Source organism: Cervus elaphus, chromosome 11 (assembly GCF_910594005.1).
Source record: "Cervus elaphus chromosome 11, mCerEla1.1, whole genome shotgun sequence".
Lineage (NCBI taxonomy): Eukaryota > Metazoa > Chordata > Mammalia > Artiodactyla > Cervidae > Cervus > Cervus elaphus.
The window spans coordinates 67093378-67120005 of record NC_057825.1 but is presented as its reverse complement, the minus strand read 5'-3'; the positions used below and the strand labels follow the sequence as shown (position 1 = coordinate 67120005).

Genomic DNA, 26628 nt, shown 5'->3' with positions numbered 1-26628 from the left:
GCATCCTGGTATTAGAATTCTTTTCAGTTTTTTGTTATGTTAATTGTTCATTTCTTAGGACTTTTATGTTTTTTTCTGCGGTCTGTTATCCACTGAAAGTGAGGAGATGAACGAATGCTTAAGCAGTTTTTCATTCTTTGTTTAAAAACAAATCAACAATGGCAAACAGTCTCATTTGTTAGCTGAAGACTTATTTAAAATAACCACAACATTTTCGTTGAAGGTATAGTTTATTGTGAGATTTGTGCTTCAGGCAGCAGAGGGAAAAAAATCTAAATCCCAAATACAGTGTCCACATTTCAGAGCTGATTGGAAACTTCTAGATCCTTCAGGGCGGCTGCAGCGTCCGTGCTCATTCAGTGTTCCTGGGGCCGGGATGGCTTTGACAGTAATTGCCTTTCTTAGCAATGCACTTGGTTTTTAAATCCCCATCCACTGCCCTTTAAGGGGAGGGGTGCAGATGACTTCACTGATATTTGGGGCTTAGGAATTTTTTGTTTCTGTTTAAGTTAGAAGGGGCTCTAGTTGATCCATTATTCTCAACACTTAAGTAAAGAATCCCCCTGCAATGCAGGAGACCCTGGTTTGATTCCTGAGCCGGGAAGATCCGCTGGAGAAGGGATAGGCTACCCACTCCAATATTCTTGGGCTTCCCTTGTGGCTCAGCTGGTAAAGAATCCGCCTGTAGTGCAGGGACCTGGGTTTGATTCCTGTGTTGGAAAGATCCCCTGGAGGAGGGAAAGGCTACCCCTTCCAGTATTCTGGCCTGGAGAATTCTATGGACTGTATAGTCCATGGTGTTGCAGAGTCAGGACGTGACTGAGCGACTTTTACTTTAGTTTTACAGATCTCGCTGCCTGAGTCTAATTTAATCACAGAATCACCAAAAGTGATTGTAATGTGTGCACAGGGCTGGGAACTGCTGTTCTGACCCAGTCCTCTCTATAGACAAGGCAGCCGAGGCCCGGAGCCTCTGGGTGACCTGTCCCAGGCTTTCCCCGGTTCTGACCTGAATGTGGAGTAATTGGTTTCTGGAAGGGACGAGAGAGTCTCTGATTGCAGATCCCTGGTGATCTTTCCCCAGAGGCCTTTGGACTGCGCTGTGCGGAGTCAGGCCAGGAGACTTCGGAAAACAGGACCCAGTGCAGAGGACAGGGCTTGGAGCTCCCTGTCCCTTTCCCCAAGTAGAAAGCCCCTCTGTTTTCCCACTGGAGCTACCTCATTCCTCAGTGAGAGGGGAGGTGAACTGCCTCAGGTTCTTCTGCCCCCACCCTGGATCCCCACACCCCCCCCACCCGGATCCCCACACACACCCCCACCCCCGCCCCAGAAACAGATTTGTAATTAGCTAAATGAGATGGTAGCTTCCAGACCACTTGCTGTTTACCACCAAATAGCCGGTCCCCTCCTGCCTCTCCCAGGTGCTTCCTTCTCTTTTAGGGAACAGTATGTATTAATTAGGCACAATGTTTGCTGTGACTGACCATGGCTAATGCGGTGTCTGTCCATTAAAGATAATTTAAGCCAATTAAGTGCTAACCTGCTGGACAACAGGTCCAGTGTGTGGTATCCAGTGCGAGGGGACGGCCCATGCGCACTCTGAGTTGGTCGTTTCCAGCCCTTCTCATGTCTGAGGCTTTGTCTGCGAGGCCCTCCTCACCTGCACTTCATCCTGGTGCCTACTGCTGCGGCAGGTGGGGGCTCTAGCCGCGCGGTGGGCTGTGGTGCTGGGGGTGGTGACGCGGCTCACCCTGTCTCCTCACACCGGGCACCCCACCCGGGGGAAGACGCCCTGTCTTCTAGAGGAGAGGAGATCGCGAAGGAGGGGGCTGGGGAGTTGTGAGAGGAGAGGAAGCCAGGGGCGTGGAGCAGTTTATGTGCACAGAGACTTTTCTTGAGGAAAGTTTGAAGAAATTTTGGTAAGTATGTATAGCTCCCTGAAAATGTGTGCTGCAGTTGATGATTAGCATATTTTGGAATGTGTGATAGAAAAACATTTGCATTGTAAAGCAAGACTGGACTAAAGAGCTTTGGTTCATTTCCAGACCTGCCGTCTATTCTTGTAATATGACAGTTATCTGTTTCCAAATGTGGAACTCAGAGAAATGGAGCAAATGAAGGAAAGGAAAACGTGTGCGTTTTTATTCTCAGGGTGTCAGTTGGAGAATTCACACATCCTTTATTTAACATACTGGCCTCTGAAGTGACCCTGCACCCACACCCCTCTCAGGGAGACTGTGGCCATGGTGGGGGAAGCTGGTGATTTTCTGCTTTCTGGACCTGAATGCCTTACCGCTGCTGTCATGGAGAAGCTGATGTGAAGGTTTGTGACTCTAGGAGCCGGTCACAAGGACCTGAGAGTTGTAGCCTGTGCTGGGCGGCGTGCGCTGAGCTGCTGTGGGATGGTCAGGCCGCCAGAGTGGTCTGGTTTCCCTGCCTCCCACCTGCTGCTCTGTGAGGAGCTGGTTTCCATCAGAGAGGCTGCTCCTGACCTCACTGTCTATTTCTGGCAAGCGAGGCACAGCAGAGATGGAAGAGACCTCCTGCCATTTAGAGGAAGTCAGATAAAGACTCACTTCAGAGAGTGTGTCTTGAGCCAAAATGCATAAGTAGGTGACAGCTCCCAGCCCGCGTTGCCTGCACAGTCCTGGAGGTGAAGATTAACGGACTTTTAGCCCTCAGTCAGAGACGTGTTAATGAAAACTCTCCCTCAGTGCAAAATCAGGGGCAAGTGCTGGCCTTGCCGATTTTGTTTTTTTTCTTCTTCTTTTTGAAATGTACACTGGGAGCAAGGGGGAGGGGGCTCCTCATCCCTCCCCTGGTAAGCCTGTCGAGCTGGTTAGCAGGAACTTTCTGGAACTTCAGAGAGTTCCTGGAGAGTGTGTGAGTGGTGAGCAGTCAGGTTGAAGAGGGTCAAGAGGGAGCTCTGCACAGACTCCGGGGCTGACACGGCAGCCAGCTCACCCCTGAGGACAGCGCGCGTGACATCACTGCACGTTCCCTCTGTGGGCGCGAGGAAGGCGAGCCGGCCCTCCCTGCCCGCGAAGCTGGCCCTGGATTGTACACTAAGAAGGGCTTCAACAACTGAGTACATTCTTCGTCTTCTGGTAGTGATCCCTAAGTGTAAAACAAATTTTGTTCCCTTGTAGAGCTTATTCTACTGAGCTTATTGGTTTAAAAGAAGAGGCATTTTTGGACCCTGGTCATGCACTCTCCACCTGCCCCCAGAGGCTGGAGTCTCCATTCTGATGTATTTCACTCTGTTTCTTTCCATCTGGAGATAGGAGAATAATCTCGCGGGAGCTCGGCCAGTCTTTCAACACTCTGTACGCTGAACGCTAGGCGTCATGTGAGGGGCCTGTTGGCTCACTTGCTTGGTGCCTTTGCAGTCAGAGCAAACTAAGAAGACCAGCACCCTTCCTGTCACCCTTCTACAGACCAGTGTGGGGCAACGTGCATTTTAGAGGAATCTCTTCGACAGCGGCTCCCTAGTCCCTCAGAGAATCTGAGGAATTTCAAAGTATCCAAGGTGAAGATGCAAAAAGTCTCCATAAGCTTGAGAATGATCATCATTGTAGGTCACCATGTTGATCCATGCTCTCATCACTGGTCTTACAAACAGGCCTTCTCTTTCTGTTTTTGAATATACCAAGCCGTTCTTTTCAAGAAGCACATCAATGTCAGAGACCCATCTGACACTTTGTGACCCCATGGACTATACGGTCCATGGAATTCTCCAGGCCAGAATACTGGAGTGGTAGCCTTTCCCTTCTCCAGGGGATCTTCCTAACCCAGGGATCGAACCCAGGTCTCCCTCATTGCAGGTGGATTTTTTACCAGCTAAGCCACAAAGGAAGCCTCAGAGACCCATCACCATAAGACAAAACCAACCAGCTTCTGGCTTAGGAACTGCTAAGTGCCTAACTCTTCATTGTCCCATAGCTTAGTGTGATTGCAGTGAATGGCTTTCTCGTGTTTTCTTGATGCTTCCAAATATATACATTCACTTTTTTTCAGACATGCTTTGGTGGTATCATGATCTGCCTATAGAAAATGGGTGAGATAAGGATGCTTCTGGGAACTGCATTTTAAAATAGCCAAAATAAAACCAGCAGTGTGGTACCTTGGTTGTTTATTTGGTTTGTCACCAGCTCATCTTCTGAGTATCCCCATCCTTATGTCACAACTAAGCTGCAAAGTGACTGATGCTGGATATGTGAGCACCTTTAAGTGCAGTGGGTGGGACTGATGCAGTCCAGTCCCCTCTGTTAGAGCAAAACTCTGATCAGGAGAATCACACAGTAATTTCTTAGGGAAATTTGAAACACAGGTACAGTCTCCTCTGCAGACTGAAGAATCAAAGAAAGGTTTTCATATAAGCTGTATCAACAGAAGAATTATAATGCACAAGCTGTTTCATATTGTGATGTTCTGTGACTTCCTTAAATAAAAAACTTTTTACATTTTCACATCTGTTCAGATAGCAGGAATGTCTCCACTTTTTGTGAAGGACAAAATCCCTGACTCAATAATAATGCCCTCAAAAATATGTCACATCAGCATGGGCACTATTTTCTAAGGAAAAGTTTTTTTTTTTTTTTTCAATGAACAGATGTTTTATTTGCTATCTGTGATATTAAAGAGTATAAACTTACCTAATAAAATAGTTGCAATGATAAATGTTTCCAGTGATACTCTTAAAATTAATGTTTTCATTAAAATATAAAAGGCATTCTCAAAACCTTGTGCCCACTTTTTTCCATGGGGTTGTGAAACCCAATGTGAATGTTTATAAATGTTTGCAGAAGAGTACTTTTGTTTTAAAGAGAATGCAGACATTCTCTTAATATGAAAACACCCCAACAAAAAACGGTTGTAGTTAAAGTAATAAAAGATTCAGTTAAAAATAGGAAAAACCATTCTTTTGGAATATGCTCAGCCCCACGGAAGGGGGTATGGTGCATGCCTGGGGAACCACATCGTGAGCACTGTAGTTATTACCACAGTGTGTGATCAGAAGAACGGTGAACGCTTTGTGGTTAACCAAATCACAGAGGCCTGTTAGTTGGAAGGGATGTTGGAATTCCTGCAGCCCCTCTTTGCACCCAGTACTGAGTCCACTGCGGCTGCTCTGTCAAACGATACTTCCCCACCCCGGGTGAGCCTCTGCCGGTGCTGGTGAACTCCCTTGCTCTCTGGCCAGCCCTTTGCATTTTTGGACAGCTCTAGTTGTTAGAAAGCTCCTTCTAACCCTGAGTCACTATGAATTTGTTGCTCACAGCCTGCCAAGGACTCTGTGCCAGCGCCCACATGAGAGCTCCTAAGCTACTTAAAGAGAGTTGTCTGGTGGCGCTTTTAAGAGTGTTTTCCCCTCGGGGGTCCTAAGTTTTGGCCTGGACTCCCAAGGTGTCTTACAGCCTGGCTGCCTGCTTCTGGACACTCTGAGCTGCTCAGAACCCCTGGTGATTATTTTATTTCTGACAGTTGCCCTTCCCTTCTGCTGGTGCTTCCTATTGAGCTGACCACGTTTTCTTTACACTGCTGTCAGTTTGCACCTCTTCTAACTTTGGATAGTTACAAAATCTAAATGTAGGATGTGTTCTTAAATAATTATGAGCCCCTTCTTGGTCCAGGGTCCTCTGTGTTGCTGAGTGTGCCTTCTGATGATGAGGAAGGTGTTGACCAGCCTGGGTGCTAGGCTTTGAATCTCTCCCACTACCTTTTAGTTTTGCAGGCAACCCTCTTTGAGTATTGCTATTCAGTCAGCAATAAAGACTTGACTTGGGAAATCAGCCTTTGTAATTTAGATAGAAATTTGAGGTTGCCATTTGAAGTTTTTCCTTTGGTAATTATGGGAAATCAAAAATTTTAATGTTATAGTAGAAAATGTAAAATGTAGATAATTCTTAGGGGATTTATTTCAGTTTTGTTTGAGTTTTTACTATTTATGGCTTTAATTTGAACAAAGTTACCTTTGGATAAACTGGAAATTTTTTCTTCTTGATACAGCTGCTCTGTTAGGGAAAGTGCCTCTAATACCGTTGGACGATTAAAAATTTTTCCCTATGAAGTTTATTCATTAAATGTTTACCTGTTGTCTACCATGTGCTAAGCATTATACCTAGGGATATGTTGTAAAGAGATACCTAGTAATTCATAGAGAGTATGGTATATAAGGTGAGCTAATCTTTTAACAGGTAATTTTTTAAACACTCTTGGTACATGCCATGAAGAAAAGATTCCAACAAGAGCATTTAACAGGATGCCCTGGGCTGGGGGCTTCAGAAGAGCCTTCCTGGAGAAAGGAATGTTTAGGCTGACTCGGTTCTTATTTGTCTGTTGTCCCTATCTTTAAAGTCACAAATGATTGAGAGAGAACGTCTCTGCTGATATGAGATTAGAAAGCCTTCCTGGGACTTCCCTTGTGGCCCAGTGGCTAGGCTGTGCACTCCCAGCACAGGGGGTCCCGGTTTGATCCCTGGTCAGGGTACTTGATCCCACATGCCACAACTAAGACATGGCACAGCCAAGTAAGTTAATCTTTAAAAAAAGATTTCCTAATTACAGGATACTTTCTTGGTTGAAATTCTCATTTAATGCAGGAAAGACAGCTTTAGACTTCCCTCAGACACCACTAAAAATCGAGCCACTGCTGGGGGGCCCACTCCATTTTCTCTCTGCACAGAATCAAAGGATTCTAACATAATTTGATTCCCTCCAGTTCTTACAGACTTGACTCTGGTCAGATAAGTTCAAAAATACAGTTTCCAAAATCACATCACCAGGGAACTCTTAAAGAAAGAAATTCAAAGCTGTCTTGATCCTCTGGTTCTTTTTCTTTTAAGCCTGTATCCTTCTGCTGCAGAAATAGGGAAGGTTGCTGGTTTCCTTTGCATTCTCTTCTTAAAAAAAAATTTTTTTTAAATTATCAATATTTTAATTCAGGTATAATTAATTTATAGTATTATGTTAGTTTCAGGTATGTAGCATAGTGATGCAGTATTTTTGTAGGTTATACTCCATTATAGGTTATTATACTTATTCCTAGGAAGAAAAGGCATGACAAACAGTGTGTTAAAAAACATAGACATCAACACTTTGCTGACAAAGGTTGGTATAGTCAAAGCTGTGGTTTTTCCAGTAGTCATGAGTGGATGTGAGAGTTGGACCATCAAGAAGGCTGAGCGCCAAAAAATTGATGCTTGGACAGCAAGGAGATCAAACCAGTCAATCCTAAAAGAAATCAACCCTGAATATTCATTGGAAGGACTGATGCTGAAGCTCTAATTACCTTGACCATCTGATGTGAAGAGCTGGCTCATTGGAAAAGACCCTGACACTGACAGAGATTGAGGGCAAGAGAAGGGGGCGACAGAGGATGAAATAGTTGGATGGTATCACTGACTCAATGGACAAGAGTTTTAGCAAATTCTGGGAGATGCTGAAGGACAGGGAACCTTAGCGTGTTTCAGTCCATGGGGTTGCAAAGAGCTGGACACGACTGAGCAGCTGAACAACAGAAAATAAGTTATTTCAAGATAATGGCTGTAATTCCCTGTCCTGTACGGTGTATCTTTGGTGTGCTTTTGCTTTTAAACCTGAATGAGGACTTCAGCAGCCAAGACCTCATTTTCATTTTGAAGTAGTTTGAGCAATAGAGGGGGAGCCAAGCAAAACATGGACAGGCTGTGCTCGCTTCTCTGCCTTTCTGCCCAGTTTGGAGCATTGGGTTGCTGGCGTGGCTGGGTTATGGCCTGGCCCTTCAGTGGATGTGTGTGCTTGTATCTGGTCACCTGCAGTGAATGCATACTTGTGGTTCTGTATCAGAGAGATCCTCTGTGATTTTAAACTTAGGATTTTAACCAGGGTGGCTCATTTTTCTCCTATGCCATGTTAAGTCACTTGGTCGTGACTAGCTCTGCGTGACCCTATGGACTGTAGCCTGTCAGGCTCCTCTGTCCATGGGATTCTCCAGGCAAGAATACTGGAGTGGGTTGCCATGCCCTCCTCCAGGGGACCTTCCCAACCTAGGGATCGAACCTGTGTCTTATTACGTCTCGCATTGGCAGCTGAGTTGTTTACCACTAGTGCCACTTGGGAAGCCCAATATCAGTGTTTAAATATTACCAAAAGCTAAAGGGAATCTCCACATTTGCTTTAACTGACCTTTGTTACCAAGCTTGATGTTGAGGACCTTTGTAATCAAGTTTTAAACAGTAAAGTGTAGGGTTCTTACGGTTTTCAGTCTGTATTGTTAAAAGTTTTTTTTTTTTTTTTAAAGAACAAGCTTTTTTTTTTTTTTTCTCCAAATTGAGAAAGTTTAAACAAATTTTAGTAGTAGAGGTTTGATCCTGTTAAAATGGTGATTATTTGAATGTTTCTTTCCGGGATTGATGTTTTCAAGTATCGTAGGCCAACCTTTACTCATTTTGTTTATTTGAAAAGTTGCAGATTTCTAAATAGTTTGGGGAACATTTACCAACCATGCAGAGGGGAGGGTTTGCTGCTAAAGTATAAATCCAAGCAGTGAGGCTTGTTTGAACTGCTCTTCAAGACAGTTGAATTCATATTATAATATTTAAACCTTTGGAAATTGGTATTATTAGACAAGCCTAAGATCTCAGCCATTTTGCAAAGGGGAATGATTCTCAGAATATGACATATTTGTGATCAGTATGTTTATTTATCCCAAATGAGATTTGTAAAATTTGTGATTATTCCATTCCTGTCCAGATAGGACCCTTCATACTCTCTGGGTTGAAAAGAAATTTCTTATAAAAATTCATTCTTTCCTAAATGAATCTTGAGTTAGGAGACTGTCACCTCTTACATAACAATTACAGTTTATCCTGATCCAGGATTCGTATAATTTAGGCAGAAGGAGGCATCATGCCCCAGCATTAGAATGTTCCATGGTGACACTGCCCACGCCTCGCTGGTGCTGAGGGTATAAAGGTTAGCAGGGCAGGGAGGACTCTAGTTCTCATGGATCTTAGTGTGTGTGCCTTGTTCATCATTTCCTGTGGCGTTGCCTTGCATTGTGGTTTTACATTTTTCTGTCATTTGATCATTATTCCAGAAAATTGAGATATGCGTTTTCACTTGATAAGATTTGCAGAGGATTTTGGCAATGGGCTGTTCTAGAAGTAGAAGTCAGCTTCCAAATAGCATGTTATTGCTCCTCTGTTGTTCAGGCATTAATACCTGATACAGTTTCCCACAGAATAAGGCTGTGAAATGCCAAGCTCACTCAAAGTCAGGATTGGCGTTTTGGTAGCAGTACCATTAGACCAACATCCTAATGTAACTTAAAACTATCTGGAAGTAAAAGTAAGACCAAAGTGGTTATTTATAGTGGCTCAGAAACTCCACGTTGGCTATAAGACCGTGATGTTAGGTCCGCATTGAGTTAATGATTTCAATTTTAATTGCCTTTCTGTGTTAATAGAACAAAAACAAGGATACCTGTAAAGTATATGAGGAAGCCTTGTATTTTAATAGGAATTATTTTTAAATGTTTTCAGTTGGTTCACATTAGGTGATTTTCAGGCTTATGGATAGATACTGGAAAAGCTGACCTTACTTTGCAAGTCTTTTTTTTTTTTTAAATAAAGCTGGTGTTAAAAAATTTTAGACCTTACAGATTTGTATTTAGAATCTAGATAGTATCATATGTAGGTAGAGAAAAGAAATAAGGTACTTTGTTTAAAATTTTAATGTATGAATAGTACATAAGGATAAATTTCTATGCAGTATATAAAAATTTTTCTTTTGTTTAAAGACACTCATAATAAATCTGTTTATAATTTCACTGTTCATTGTGAAGTTTATAAAATGGAGGGTCAGGAAGATGCCTTGTTATTCTCCCTACATTATAATTTTCCTTAGAGAATAATATTCTTGGCCATACTGTATAGTAATGATAAGTTTTTAAGCCACCTTGATGTGATATTTTAAACAGATTGTTATAAAGTGAATTATGGTCAGTGTATCTTCTGATAGTGAATCTTTTAAATATGTAATTTTCTTTATAGTAAGGGTTAATTTTGCTCCTCCAAGTAGTAGAACCTGTTTTAACTTGCCCACATTAGAAAGTAAAATTTATCTCTAGAACTTTATTCATAAAATTAGACCTGGCCTTCCAGTGGCATCTTTCATCTGGATAGTAAAGAAGTTACTTCTGAATACTGGGAATGAAAGGGTCTTAGTCTGTGTGGGCTGCTGTTACAACATATTATAGTCTGGGTGGTATATAGACAACATTTATTTCTTGTAGCTCTGCAGGCTGGAAAGTCCACGATCAAAGTGCTGGCACATTTGGTGTCTGGCGAGGACCTCCTTCCTGGTCCTTAAACTGCTGTCATCCTGTTGTGTCTTCACATGATGAAAGTAATGGCTACACTCTGGGGTTTCTCTTAGAATCCCATTAGGTGACTTAATCACCTCCCAAGGCCCCAACTCCAAATGCCATCACATTGGGTGGGTGTTAGGGTTTAACATGTGAATTTTGGGGGGAGGGAGCACAAACGTTCAGTCTGTAGCTGAAGGTTTGTCGTGAGTGCTTTAGTCTTTGAGTATTGTAGACAAAAGATGGCTAAACCTGGAGAAGGCAATGGCAACCCACTCCAGTATTCTTGCCTGGAAAATCTCATGGGCAGAGGAGCCTTGCCGGCTACTGTCCATGGGAGCTCAAAAAAGTCAAACACGACTTAGCGACTAAACAAGAACAACATAGAGCTAAATGTTTATTTTAGTGGATTTTGATTATAATCCTGAGGATTCATTCAACAAATACCAATCAAACACTCACTATGTGTCACTAGATTATAAGCTCCTTTGGGCAAAGATTATGTTTAGTTCACTACTATATGCTCAGCATCTGGAACAGTGCTTGCCACATAGCAGATGCTCATAAATATTTTGGAGTGACATTTGCTTGCCACTCTTCTCGGCCCAAGGACACAGCAGTGAACAATGTAGATGACATCTCTGCATTTGGGGTGCTTACATGTTAGTGGAGAAGAGACAATAAATACACAAATAAATATATTACAAAAAAAAAAAAAAAAAGATGGCTAAACCATCACCTCTTCCCTGAATTACTTATGTTAGTGTGAGGCAGGAGTCACCTACTGTGAGTTTTTACATCAGAGACGTGATGAATGGGACCCATGGTATATGTAATCCCAGTTCTTTAGTACAAAGTAATGTGCTCTTATGTTCTTGTCTTCTAAGGCCCACCTTTAAGTCTTAATTTGCTTAAAGGTAGTACACATGCTTTTTTTAGCCTGGACAGTGGTTTCTTAACCTGTTTTTCATATTCCTTTCCTTCACCAGAAGTCTGTTACATAGTCCAAATTTTTAATACCGATGAAATTTTAATACCACAGATATACCATATCTGTGCTTACATGAAAGAAAGTTTTTTTCCCCAACCCCCAAGTGAATTTTCCTTCTTTGGGAACAATATTGTCCCCATTTGGGAATACGTGAGCTAGGACACCTGGCTACGTGGGTTGCCTGCCCTACATGGTAATTAGGCTTTGAAGGAGGCTAATCTATTTTCTTATTTATTAAAGAACTTTGGGTCCATTAGATAGTTTTCTGATATGGATCACTATTAAAGGGTTGTTCCTCAAAGCACAAGCTATTTGTTTGTTCATATAGTCATAAATACTTGGTTCAAACCCTCCTGGCTTCCTCAGTTCCTTGCTCCACCACCACTGGCAGAGCAATTAATAAATTAATTAGATTAATAAATATTTATTTGATAAATTTATTAATCTGTAAAATAAGGCAATAATGGTATCTACCTCTGAAGGTTACTGGAAATGACTAAATGAAAAAGCAAATAAAACACCATGCTCAGCATAAAGTAAGTCAGCAAAAAAATTAAGTTGTTTTTAATAGTACTAGAGTTCTCATTGATTGCTAGCCTTATCAGCTCTCTACATTTTAAAGATCAGATGATTCTAATGGCTCTAGATTCAATGGTGAGAAAAAATTACAGATATTGGGTTCATAGCCATATGATTTGATCCTATTGTTTTAGGTCTTCAGGCCCCAGTTCCCACATTTTGTTAATTAAGATAGAAAGCAAAATAATTTGGTTGAAACTTCAAATATAGCAGTAATCCTAGTAAATGTACATGGGCTATATTTGCCCACTAAATGACAGACTCTTGGATTAGAATAAAAAATAAGAGACAGACCTAAAACAAAATGACATTAAAGAGCAGAATGGGAGTGGGGAGGGACAGGCAAATATTACTATCAATAAAAGTAGAATTAATATATGCATAGGGATAAAATAGAATATTTCATAATGTTGACAACCCACCAAGAAGATAATTATGATTTTGCATGTATCCAGAGAGCTACAAGGAAAGTCTGTTAAATCCACAATCACAGTGGCAGATTTTAATATTCTTTGTCACTGATAAGTAAAGCAGACAGAAATTAGGATGACTATAGAGTATTTGAAGACCACCTTTGTTAGTGAGATTTAAGTTTAAACAGGTCTTTGAGCACTCTCCTCTCAAGGTGGTCTGAGTGGATGAATTTTGGCTGCTTTATGTAGCCATATCATACTCTTTGTACAGTAGATGTGTTCCCATAAAAAGTTTCAAGTAAACTAGATAATTGTAAAAGTGAATGGTAAACGTTTCTAAAGGACTTTGTGTGCCTTTTCTTACATTGTCAGCTATCACGCTAGGACTTTTCCTGGGCGTCCTGGTGTTTGTGAGCAGAGCGCGTTGTAACTTAGGATGGACTTCTGGGCCTTTTTGTGGGACTGGCTTCATGAACCTGAGCAATGCTTGGTTAGCCAGATTTATTCATCACAGTGATTCTAGGTGTGGCTTCTTGCAGAGACTCCTCCCTCTTGGCTGACACGTGCTGCCCTGCAGAAAGCTTGGGGGGCAAACTGTAAACAGGGTGTGACTCTCTTGCTTTCTGGCCACTGGAGAGTTGAGACGGTTGAGGCAAAACTCTCCGAGGTCCCTTCCTGCAACCTTTCAGACTTAGTTTGGTCCCTCCAGAGTCCCTGAGCAGGATCTTTTTGTTTTTTTTTAAGATGACACCACCAGCAGTCCAGTGTATCCTTTTTTAAGTTTTTTTGTGAGTGAAATGAGAGGGTTTCTTAAATGTCTGAAGAACATTTGGATTTGTGAGTCCTGTCGAAGTAATGGTTAGCATATGGTTTTCCTCCTCAAAAAGGGTTGGCAAATGTTAAGTCACCTTTTTCTTTATTTAGTTTATTTAAGTCTTTAATTAATAGTGGGTGCTAATGAAGTATGTTTGTGCATGTATGTAGCGCCAATGGAAATTCCATTTATTCTCTCTTTGTTGCTTTGCTGTTTGATATCTGAGTAGTTGGGACAAAAAATAAATTACTTTCATGGACAAAAACTAAAAAAGGGAAACATAAATTTTAATATGTGTGTAAAAAAGCACTTTATTAAATGTATGTTCATTTTCATTAAGTGCCTAGTCTAAAAGTGTGACTGCCTTGAAAACAGAGAGCCCAGCAGATCTGTGTAGCTCAGGAGAGTGTGTGTTCTGGGCTTTATATGACTGATGGAGATGGTACCAGTGTGGCAGCTTGAATTGCCATTGCTTCTGTGGCCTCACCTTCCCACCCTCCATCCAGTCTCCCACTCACCCAGCCAGTCCATAGATAATTGGCCAGCACTTAATGCTTCCAGGTACCTTGCTGGGAGTTGAGAAATATAAGGATATTGTGATGGAGACTTGAACTTAAGAACCTGTGTCCTACTGATGGTTAGTAAATAGATGTTTTGAGATTATGAAACAGTCTTACAGAGTGATAGGGTAGAAGTATATGAGAAGTCTAGGAGGGAAGACATGGGTGGGTTGTCTAACTCAGACCAGGTGGTGGTGGTGGAGGAAGCAGGGCTGGCTCCCGGGATGAGGTAACAGCTCAGCTAGCATTTGTGGGAAGAGCAGAGAGTTGTTCTAGGCAGTAGTTTGGAGGTGAGACCGGAGTGTGACTTTTCCTTCAGGAGTTGTAGGACTTGAGGAGAAGAATACTGAAACCAGGCTGGAGAGCTGGGCTGGCCCCTCACAGACGCTCTCATTTCTCTTCCAAGGGTTCTGGACGTTATTCAGAAGGCATATGGATTTATTATTCTGAAGGTTGGGGGCATTTGGTGGATTTTAGTCGTGGGAATAAAGTGATTAGAATTACATATTAGAAAGGTCCCTCTGGCGGCAGTGTAAGGGGAGTGGATTAGGGGTTGAAATCAGAGGTGAGGCTCTGGAATGAGAAACTATTGCTTGGGCCAATTTGAGATTTTTCAGGAGGTGCAGGCAACCTGGGGGCCTGAATATGGGAGGAGAGAAAAGTGAAGGATGACTGCATGGTTTCTAGCTGAGGTCGGTGAGGAAAATGAGGTATCGTTCAGTGAAAGAGTGAGAGAGCGGTAAATGGGATTTGGAGGAAAGAATGAGTTTAGTTAGACACTGACTTGGTGATCCTTAGGAGACTCTGCCCTTAGCCATCCAGGGAGTGATTGTTGGCACAGAGTAGTGGATAACATCACCCCACAGAACAGAAGAGGGCATTGGAAGGAAACCTGGAGATAAACCATAAAGAACAAAACCCTGTGCGTTGATCTAATACCCATGTGACAGGGAAAATAGATTTTGGTACCTTGGAAAATAAACAGATCATGTTTTCCCTCTAGACTTTGCCAGGTGTTGACTTTCAAAGAAGAGGAGAACTAATAACTTAACTCCCAAAGCTGGGAGTGGTGAAGCTCCAGTTTCTTTTCTGTTGTTTGTGACCTTGTGGCCACACAGGCCAGAGCCAGAGGCACCTCTTTGCCTCGTAGGGCGACAATAATAGTTTCCTCATCTATTTCTGTCTTTGCCAGCTTGAAGGAATAAAGTTGTCTTCTTCATGAAGTAGAAAATGATAAAGCTTTGTGGAAGGTCTGTATAATTGGAGAATTCCAGTTCATAGGAATTAGAGAAGGACAGAGGACTAGAGCAGACTAATTTGTGGAGGGGGGTTGGCTTTTTAACTTATTCCTTACTTATACACACACACACACTCTCACATGTTAACAGAAGAGCAGAGCAGCCCTTCTAATTATCTCCCCAATGTCTAGCCACAGAAGACATGGGTTTTATTCATATCACATCTGGGGTATCAGTGACTTTTATTCACTCAAGGATTATTTAGTGGGTTCCTGCTGTGGTGATCAAGTCGGAATTCAGGCCCTCACCGAGCCAGGGAGGCAGTGAGACCCCTTCTCAGCAGTGGAGGTGGTTTTATCTCATGCCAGCCTTAAACAGTCCTCTCCAGCTTTTCTGATGGCAGACCCACCACCAGGCAGAGTTCCAAGATGGGCAGCCCTCCTCTCGTCTCTCCTCCTAATCTTCCCACAGCCATTGAAGTACAGATTGCTTCACTGGCCCTTGGGACACATGACTGATAGCACCTTGGGAAAATCTAGCCCTTTATAGATAACCTCCTGGGGACATCTGTATGTGTGCTGTGAGTTGGCCTTGCAGCTGACACCATTGTCCCTTATTGAAGTGGGTTATAGGATAGTGATGTGTGTTGCTTGCTGGGCTTTCTGGAATCCCTGTATCATGGATATGTGCTCATCCATGCTCTTGCCTTGTCTCTGATGTTCCCTCATCATCAGGTTCCTGCGTCGTTGCTCTTGAATACCTAGAAGCACCTTTTCCCTACGGCCCTGATGGGGAGGTGGGATTTTCAGCTGTGACATACCCCTGAAGTTTTTTTAAAAAATTTATCATCATGAACACTCTATAGTTTGGGGCGGGTATTGTCTTTGGACAGAGAACGTTGAGGAAAAAAATGCCCCTGGTATCCAGGTTCTTAGGAGCTCGAGTGAAACAATCAAAAATAATATGATCGTATTTCTTTTGTTTATAGACTCATAAGAACTCTTGCTTCCCAGTCCCCTCTTGAGGTTTTGAGGAGCAATGGCATTATTTTTTTTTTTTTTTTTTTTTGGAGCAGAGAAAGGTTTATTGCAAGGCCAGGCAAAGAGATGGGTGTCTTATGCCCCCCAGGACCTGATTTCCTTCCCTGTTTCAGCAAAGCACTTTTAAAAGCAAGGTGATGGAGGGGCGTGGTTAGTTGTTGCAAACTTCTTGGTATTGGAATCCTTTGTTCTTGCAACTATCCCCTTAGGTCAGGTCATGATGTTACTGTAAACCTTCAACAAGATAAATGTTATTCTCTGTTCTTCAACTTTTTATCTCTCTGTGAATGCTGCTGCCGCTAAGTCGCTTCAGTCGTGGCCGACTCTGTGCAACCCCATAGACGGCAGCCCCCAGGCTTCCCCGTCCCTGGGATTCTCCAGGCAAGAACACTGGAGTGGATTGCCATTTCCTTCTCCAATGCGTGAAAGTGAAGTCGCTCAGTCATGTATGACTCCTAGCAACCCCATGGACTGCAGCCCACCAGGCTCCTCCGTCCATGGGATTTTCCAGGCAAGAGTACTGGAGTGGGGTGCCATTGCCTTCTCCAGCAATGGCATTATTAAAGAACACCATTAAAGAAGAAAACTTAGAGGGACTTCCCTGGTGGTCTAGTGGTTAAGACTTAGCCTTTTAATGCAGGGAGTGCAGTTTGATCCCCGGTCGAGGAGCTAAGATCCCACATGCCTTGTGGCCAAAAAACTAAAACATAAAACAGAAGCAATATTGTCATAAATTCAATAAAGACTTTTAAAATTGTCCACATTAAAAAAAAAAGAAGAAGAAGAAAATGTAGAAAACCTATGCTTGTATTCTTGACATTACTTATTTTAAACTTGCGTCAAGGACCCAATACTTGCTTGTTGAGAAATTTGTGGATAAGTCAGTGGTTGGAAGATTCATGGGTTGTAGTTGGTTTTACTCTACAGTCAGAGGTTGAGGGGGGGCGGCGGTTGGTGGAGCAGAGGTTGGTCACTGCCCTGGAGTGCTGTGGCTTGTTCTTATTGGTCAGCAGGTGGCACCAAATAGCCAAAACAAAACTGGAAAGAGGTACGTGGTAGTCAGATTTCACCTTGGGTTGGCTTAAACATTTTGAAATCAATAGTACTTTCACATTTTTTCCCTTAGAGATGGCATCCTCCAAGGCTAAATTTTGTAGAAATCTTTGGTTTTAATGGAGTCCTAAAAATTAACATCTCCAAGGTTAAATGGTACATAACAATATTGATTTTCTTTTTGAAGAGATTATGAGTGTGGATGTTGAAAGCAACAGTAAGATTCCTCTATAGATACTCTCATGGGCTTAAGTGTCTGAATTTTACTGTTTTTATGAAATCTTTTAAATACATTGCTAATGGAGGTGTTAAAATTAATCTTCTGATAGATTTATGTTGTTGACATGATAATGTCTGCCTTGATGGGAATCTAGGAGTGTACTGCCATCCAAGAAGTGTCTGTCTGAGCAGAGGTGGCCGACTCTGTGCCTTACAGCTGTTGTGACTCAGTTGGAGGTGGACACGGTACTTCTCACTTAGGAACATGGAGGATGTGCTGGTGATGTTCTTGGACAGCTTGTGAGAAAACAGCTAATGACGAGAGGGGGTGTCTGTGCTTTTGCCACCAGCTGTTACACGGCTTGAGGTGCAGTTCAATTTATTGTCCACAGAAGCCTGGTTGCATGGGCCATGTGTGGTTCTGTGCTGCAACTGGAGAAAAGCTACCTTTTGAAGAACAGTAAGAGGAATGTTTCTTTTCCGCGTTTGTGGCTTTGTTTATTTTCTTTGTTCCGTGCCACGTGCGGGGAAGAATCAGCTCCAGTGGTCCCTTTGTGATTGCCAGGTGGTGTCTGGTTTGATTAGTGCATGAGCTCCAGCATTTGGGTCTGCTAACCCTGGTCTCTGCACACTGAGTGAGGTTTTCATGAAATGAGCGTCCAGGTACAAAATCTTATAATTTTTGAATCTTAAGATGGGGCAGGTGGGGCAGGATGGGGGGGAGATGACAGACACCTTTTCCCTGAGGACAGTTTCCCACAACTAAGTGGGGGACGGTATGCATCTTTCTTCCTCTTCCCTTTTTTAATTTACTCAGATCGTTTTGTATATAAAACATGCAGGAATTTGACTACGCCGATACAACGTAAGCACAGATTCTTGCCTCCTACAATCTGTTTTTCACACAGTACCAGGATTGATCTTTTGAAAACATTCGTCCAGTGACGTCAGTTGTTAGGTTAAAAGCCTGCTGTGTCTTCCATCACACTTAACGGCCCTTCGTGTCTGGCCCCACCTGCTGTTCTATCCTCATCTCCTTGTCTCTCACTCTGGCCACAGAGCTCTTCATTCCTCCAACAAGCTGAGCTGGTCTCACTGTAGGGCCTTTACACGTGTGGTTTCCTCTGCCGAGAACATTATTCCTCTTGATCTAAGTGTGCAAGATCATTGAGGTCTCAGTTTAGATACTGACTCAGGCCTTTCCTGACCCACCACCAGCTCTAAAATAGCCATTCATCCATTCTTCTCTGTTTTATTTTTAAATTAAGATATAACTGACATATAAGTTTAAGCTTGTAAGTTTAAAGTGTAAGATACATTGATTTGATATGTTTATATATTACAGTATGATTACCACTGTAGCATTGGCTAAGAGCTCTATCACTTCACATAATTATCATTTCCTTTTTGTGGTAAGTAAGAATGATTAAGTCTAGCTTCTGAGCAGCTTTGAACTTTATAACAGCATTATTGATGTCATCCTCTGTCACATCACTCTAGCTTCATTTTATTTTTTTTCAGCTGTCTTGGACACACAATGCTGTTTGTCCAGCTCAGCCTACTAGTTCGTAAGCTCCACTAGTGCTGGGTCCTTAGCTTGTTTACAGTTATCCCCGGCATCTGGAACAGTGCTGAGCATGTACTGGGTCCTCAGTACATTTTGGTTCCGTGAATGAATAATAGCTATATTGAAGGGAGAAGCTATATATTTACAGCTAAATGTGTTTCTCCTAACTCTCTTGAGGGCCCTGTGATAAAGCAAAGATGGCAGTGGGCCAAACATTGAGACCAAAGTTCTGAGAATTCCCATTTATCCCTGTAAAACACTGTGGCTGTCATTGGGTCCCTGAGGTGGGGTTATTGGGGTTGGTAGTAGAATTTGTAATAACACAGTCATATGCATAATTTCAGTCATCACTTAGTCATTTTTTTGATGTCTGTTAAACACCACCAGTACTGTCATTACTGCTGTATATTTACTATGTCATTTAATATTAGGCATCAGTTTTCTAACATGAAAATGAGATGGTTAGATAAGGTGATGTTAGTTCTCTCACATCACGTTGTATGAATTTCTGGGAGAAGCTAAAAGCTTATAGTTTATGGTGACACACAGTAGAAATAAATTTTTTCATTCGGAAGCCTAAGGGAGGTGTTCATCCAGCTCCAATGAAATTCTTAAATTACAAAGTTTAAACATTAGAAAGAAGGAAGAACCCACCCTTTTTTGGGCATCTATCATTTCATTCAGTCTTCTCAACAATCTGTAGAGTATCATCCCCCTCTAATGTCTGGGGGAAACGGAGTCTCTGAGATGTTAAGTGCTGTGGCCAAGGTCACACTCGTGTTATGAGGCATTGCTGACGTTCCAAACCAGCTCTGACGGACCCCCGAGACCTACTCTTGGCACGTAGAACCTGTGTGGTGTTCTGCTCACCTTTGCCCAGTAGGTTTGTAGGGATCAACGGCTTAGACATCTGACTAGGGTTTTCGTTTTCTTTCTCAGAGACCTCTAAGAAGGCGCTGATGTGGAGGAGCAGCTGAGACGGTCCAAGATGACAACCACAGTAGCCACAGACTACGACAACATTGAGATCCAGCAGCAGTACAGCGATGTCAACAACCGCTGGGATGTGGACGACTGGGACAACGAGAACAGCTCCGCGCGGCTCTTTGAGCGGTCACGCATCAAGGCTCTGGCAGGTAGGTCTCCCTCCTGCCTGTCATCGAGGCCTGGGATGCCTTACAGATCCCTTTGAAATGAGTCATTCTGTTGCCCTCGCACGATAGGCTCGTATCTACTTGAACATGTCCTACGAGAGTAAGCTGACCATTTCAGAAGATGGCCAGTCTCCTATTTGGAGAATGGTCGGTCTCAAGGCCAGAATGATTCCACAGGGTGTTTGTATAGCCCTTCAGAAAGAGTTGCCCTGTGTTTGTCAGATTGTTTTATTTTTAGCACATCTTGCATTTGAAAAATATTGAAGTGTACTGTACCTTAGACATAAAAATACAGTTGACCCTGGAATGACGTGGGGGTTAGGGACACTGACCTGCTGCACGTTTGCAAATCCACATTTAACTTTTGACTCCCCCAGAACTTAACTTCTAGTAGCTCACTGTCAGAACTTAATACTAATAGCCCACTGTTGACCTGAAACCTTATCGATAATATAAACAGTTGATGAATACATATTTTGTAAGTTAAATGTATTATATACTATACTCTTGCCATAAAGTAAGCCGGAGAAAAGAAGAAAATGTTAGTTAGAAAATCATAAGGAAATACATTTACTGTGTATCTGTATATTTATTGAAAAAAATTGGCGTGCAAGTGTACCTGCACAGTTCAAACTCATGTGTGAGGTGGGGGTCCCCAGCCTCTGGGCCATGGACTGGTACTTCCTGTCAGATCAGCGGCAGCTCTAGATTAGAAATAGAGTGCACAACAAATGTACTGCACTTGAATCATCCCAAAACCATCCCCCACCACTCCTGGTCCATGGAAAAATAGTCTTCCATGACAGTGACCCCTGGTGCCAGCAAGGTTGGGGACCGCTGGTGTAAGGGTCAACAGAATACAAATAAACATGTTTACTTACGGACTGTGGTATATGAATTAACCAGACGTGTTGCAGTACTTCCTTTGAGTGGCTAACCCTTTGAGTGACTAAGGTTAGTTAGTATCACGTGCAGAAGTTTTTGATCTGAAGAGCAGTAGCTTAATCTGGTGAAGGCACATTTAATGCAGGTAAGTCTGCCATTGATCAAATTAGCAGGCACGTGTCCCCTACGTTGTGATTTCTCATGCCCTCGTTGCTGTTCATTTCTTAAAACACACTTTTACCAGGGCCCTAGGTGGGCAGGGCGTGTGTCCTGAGATGGCCCTGAAGATCAGGAAGGGGCTCAGTCACAGTGAAAAGTCAGCAGTGCTGAATACGTGTAAACCATGTGGAGTTTATTCACAACCTTGCCTCTGTACTTTGAGATTTCAGATAAAATGATTTCTGAGTGATAAAATTAGGTTTATGTATTTTTTCCTAATATCTTTAATTATGACCTATAAATTGAAGTCACAACTTAAAAAGGTAAGTTTACTGTTAATTGTGACGATCACTCACTTTTTTGTTACCTTTACAGTACAATGTGATTAAGAGGCATGTACTGCTTAGAGGAGAAACTTAAACCAGAATGGTTTAAATGACAAAGGGAAGTGACAGAGTAGACAAATTCACCTTTAAGCTTAAATGGTATGACCAGGATCCATTTCCTGTCTCTCTACATTTTGGCTTTGCTTGCTGGTGTAGACTCCATGATCAGGTAGGTGTTTGGGTCCTGGAGTCCCAGGATGGCTGCCCCAGGTTCCGGATCTGTCTGAAAGGACATCCAGCAGAGAAATGCACCTCTGATTGCCCAGTGCTGTGCTTTCACCGAGGCCCTAGTTTCAGTCTCACCAGCTTAATTGATTATGCTCGTTTCAGTGCCTCTCTCGGAACCTTTCTCCACTGGCGTCACAAGAGGTTATGCTGGTTGACATCAGCTAATCAGGGTGCACCTTGGAGTGCAGGGAATGGGGAATGGTGGGGTTGATGAGGGGTCAGTCCCACCCAGACAGCTTGGCTAGAAAGTGTGGAATATAATGGGAAAAGAGGAAGAGGGAAATGGATGTTGGGGGTGAAGTCAACTGAATGCTGTGGGAAAATTGTTCAGTTGCCCTTAGGAGAGTCTGTTTCTTGAGTGGTGGTGACTTAAAGATCTTTCTTGAACTTACCTGATTTGAGGGTACAAATAAATGATTAACCAGATCGTCACTCTAGAATTGGAGCGTTATTTTCTAGCTTATTCACTAACATGGAACCTCATGGAAACCATGATCCTGTCTTGTGTTAGTGGCTTGATCTTCACTTCAATCTCTTACCTCATTTTATTGTGGAGAAAGCAGTGGCACCCCACTCCAGTACTCTTGCCTGGAAAATCCCATGGACGGAGGAGCCTGGTAGGCTGCAGTCCATGGGGTCGCTGAGTCAGACCCTACTGAGCAACTTCACTTTCACTTTTCACTGTCATGCTTTGGAGAAGGAAATGGCAACCCACTCCAGTGTTCTTGCCTAGAGAATCCCAGGGACAGGGCAGCCTGGTAGGCTGCCATCTATGGGCTCGCACAGAGTCGGACACGACTGAAGCGACTTAGCAGCAGCAGCATTTTCTTGAGTTTTCATTTGAGCCTTTAGACTAGTGTGATACTATAATGACCAGTTATCTTTGATCACCAGTCAGTTGCTTTCTGGTTCCAGACGGCTGTGTACAGTTGACCTTGAACAATGGGGATTTTTAACTGTATAGAGAATTGGTGTTCCTCACCCGTGTTGTTCAAGGGTCCACTGTAGTATTTCTTTTTACTTGCCGATTGCAGAGCAGATCCTTATTCTTTGTTTCTGTAGTTCCAGAGAACTACAGAATCCCAGCTGTTCCTAGGATTGATCAGTTGTCCTTATACTTCCTAAGATGTCTTTACTTCTGTGTTATCCAGGTCCTTGAACAAATGATAATGGAAGTAAGCATGCTTACTGTGTGTCAGGCACTGCTCATGGCATATTTTAACAGTTAATCCCATAGCAGTTGTCGGGGAGGTTATTATTACCTGCAGGGTAAGCCCATGGTATTGTGGAGTCAGACACGACTGAGCGACTGAACTGATTGAACTGAAAGGTGAGGAAACTGAGGCACAGGCAGATTAAGTAGTTTGCCAAGGTCACACTGCTGACAAGTGGCTGAAGGCAGACCAGCTCTGAAGTATATAGCCTACTATTTTTTTATATTCAGTAAAATGCAAAATGATTCAGAGCCCATGGGTGAGAGGAATGATAATGGGTAATTCAGACGTGTTAGATCTTTAGAAGGTTCAGGAATGCATCCTGTGGCTTGAAGAAGCCATGAGTAACTGTGAGGAGTCATTGAAAGGAAAACATGATGCCTCCAGGATATATAACGTGAAAAGAAAAAAGAAATTATTTTTAGTGAATCCAGAAGATGCCAGGAAAGCCATCTGTTTATGGAGGAAACTATCTTGCTTATTTTCTGACTTCCCAGGTCTGTGTGACAAAACAATCTCTGAGCTCTCCAGAAAGCCTAACATGCTAATGGCAGGAATAACAGTCCAGTCCAGCAGTGTCTAGAACCGTGGTTCTGGAATTTGAGTGGGCTTCAGAATCTTGTGGAGATCTTGTCAAAGCACAGATTATGGGCCCATTCCCAGAGTTTCTGACTCAGTAAGCCCCGGATGGTACTTGATGATTTACGTTCCTAACAGTTTCCCATGTGATGCTACTGCGGCTGGTCTGGGGAACCGTGGGCTGAGACTGGTGTAGAGGACTGATGGTCGTCTGGTCTACTTTGTCAGGTGTCTGAGGCCATTTCATCTAGAAGCAAAACAAATGAACAAATAAACCAGAAACAAACTCACAGAGATCAGATTAGTGGTTACCATAGGGAAAGGGGGGTGAGAGTGGGTAATGGGGGTGAAGGGTGTCCACTGGTGGACGGATGGTAACTAGAATTGTGCTGGCAATCACTTTGTAGTGTATATAGATGAGGAATTCTACTGCTGTGAGCCTGAAACTTACATGCTTTTTTAAAAAAACCTTTTACCCTTTTAAAGAGATGTAAAAGGTAAACATTTTCTTTTTACAAGTGATGGATGTTTATGGTTTAGGTTATATTTTGTGGAATCAACACCAATTAAGGCAGGTAGAAAAAGTAATCTTTTTAAAAGTGTAACATTTAGCTTGATGCAGTAATTAGAATTAATATCATTATATCAATACTCATAAACGGTGAATTAAAAAAAATAGGCTGTGTACCAAAATATTCCATGTTTCTTTCTGAGTGATTTTTTTTGTATCTGTATTTGAACTTTTTCCTGAAATAAATCTGAACAGTTTGGTAATTAGGGAAAAAGCATAAAAACATCTTAACCTCTATTATCACATCCCAAAGTTTTGATTAATTCCCACCCCCAATATAATGGCACAGCAAAGTAGTAGGAGAAAGCCTGTGTACGAATGAACATTTCAAAAAATGTCAGAAATTAAAAACAAAATGACTTTGGGAGTTGTCACTCATCAGCATTTATGAGCTAAAATGTTGCAGGAGAGCCTTTCTGTGAAGCTGTGGGAATGACAAAAGAAATTGACCTTGAGTTTATGTGGTTGTGGAGAATCAAGGAAGCTGAGAAAATGAGGTGAAAGCACCTAATTGTATCTTTTACATTACATGGATAGAGTAAATAACACTTATTTAGTAACTGTATGTATCAACTAGATTTCCTTTAAACAGAAGTTTTCATTGGAGTGACCAGGCATTTCTTGCTGAAATCCCTGCCCTCATTATAGGCCCCTTCAGGGTGGATCCTCCTCCAGGAGGTGATTGAGGTTCTCCCCAACCCCCACTCCTACTCCCAGGCCCTGTGGTTGTATGGGTCTTTTAATTTGTAATCTCCAGGAGAGCAGGAAATTTCTTAAGGCACTAAATGAGCTCTCTAGTGCTAATTAAAATTAGTGGGGACATTTCAAAAGTATATCCTAAAAACACTGCAGTTACAGATAAAAAATTCAGGCCGAGGTTTTCTCCAGAAGACCCGGATTCTGTACAGTGAGAGTTAGAGCAGAACTTGCCTCTACTTTCTGCCCGTTGATTGCAAATTTCAAGCTATCCTTAAGGTTACATACTTATATGATTTAGTATACTTAATCCGCAAACGGATAGACCTGCACAGATGGTGGAAACTTATTTTGAAACTGTAGAAGAGGAGATTTCCCTGGTGGTCCAGCAGCTGACTCTGAGCTCCCAGTGTAGGGGCCTGGGTTCGATCCCTTGCCAGGGAACTAGGTCCCACATGTGTGTGCTAAGTCACTTTAGTTGTGTCCAACTCTTCGAGACGCGATGGACCCTAGCCCACCAGGCTTCTCTATCCAAAGAATTCTCCAAGCAGGAAGACTGGAGTAGGTTGCTATGCCCTCCTCCAGGGGATTTTCCCAACTAAGAGGCTGAACTTGTATGTCTCCTGCATTGGCAGGCAGGGTTTTTTTTTTTTTACCACTAGCTCCACCTATGAAGCCCAAATCACATATATCATAACTAAAAATCCTGCATGCTGAAACAGACCCAGTACAGCCAAATAAATAAATTAATTAAAAGCAAAAAAAATCAAAAAGAAAAACAGTAACTCTTTTTTTTTTTTTTAAAGGTAAAAGATTTTTTAATTTACCTTTTTTGAGAGAGATGTCCTATTGTTCTTTCTACCAATAATAATGAATTTTTTAATGGTTTAGATACTGGCTTCATATTTTTTAAGATCTCCTGTACTACAGTGGTTTTACATAGAATTCTACTTCCCAGAATACGCCTGTTAATTTACAATCCATCTCCCCTGCCAGGATGAATACACAAACAAACAAATATATATAAAATATTTTACTTCCTTCTAGTGAAAGTATGGCGCCAGCTTGCTATTGAATATGCAAAGAGATCTATAAAACATGGTCTGGAATGATCCAATTAGGAAGATAAAAGCCTGTTTATTTGTATGCCAGTGCCAAGAAAGTAGTGCAGGCAACTAGCACTCTAGTAATTTAGAGGGAAAGATTGATTGCAAGAGGGAGAAAAACCAAAACCATTTTTAAGAGTCTGAGTCGAGTAATGTAAAACCCCTTGGAACTTGGAGAGAGACTGAGTCTTGGACCTTGGTGCGGTTGCTTCCATTTCCACTGCAGCAAAAGAGAAGAGGCTGGGCTGTAGGTCTCTGAGGATCCCTTTCATGAAAATAGAAAGCACTTTGGGCTTTCCAAGATGGTACGCCACCTTGAGCTCGGACTCATTCCTTGAAAATTAAGCTAGAGCTTTTCTTATTCACGTGCTCACCACCCTGTTCAGATGGAATACTTTTATGCCCCAAGAGAAAGGCTTTTTGCATGGTGGAGTTGGGGCTTCTCTGGTAGCTCAGTTGGTAAAGAAACTACCTGCAGTGCAGGAGACATGGGTTTAATCCCTGGGTCAGGAAGATTCCCTGTAGAAGGAAATGACAACCCACTCCAATATTCTTGCCTGGAGAACCCCATGGACAGAGGAGCCTGGCAGACTACAGTCCATGGGGTTGCAAGAGTCGGACAGGACTTAGTGACTAAATCACCAATCTCTGTCCTCATCTACTCTTGAAGCTGTTTGCCTAAATTATGCATTATTTGGGATTATTTCTGAGAGCGGCATGGTCCCTAGTGCCCAGTAAATACACTACCCATTTTTTGTGAAATCTGAATCTGGAAGAATATTTCATATCAAAGGGGTTTATGCAAAACTATTGAGAGAAAGTCTGTTT

At 42.4% G+C, this 26628-nt stretch overlaps 1 protein-coding gene across 1 annotated transcript in view; it reads left to right on the top strand.

Annotated features, from left to right (window-relative positions):
- The window catches only part of SPTBN1 (spectrin beta, non-erythrocytic 1), a 201912-nt gene that overhangs the window by 39496 nt on the left and 135788 nt on the right, over positions 1 to 26628 (top strand). Inside the window, exon 2 of the mRNA XM_043918011.1 lies at positions 19762 to 19958. Coding sequence (XP_043773946.1) covers positions 19811 to 19958 — 148 coding nt within the window. The 5' untranslated portion in view covers positions 19762 to 19810. The remainder of the gene's footprint in view (positions 1 to 19761; positions 19959 to 26628) is intronic.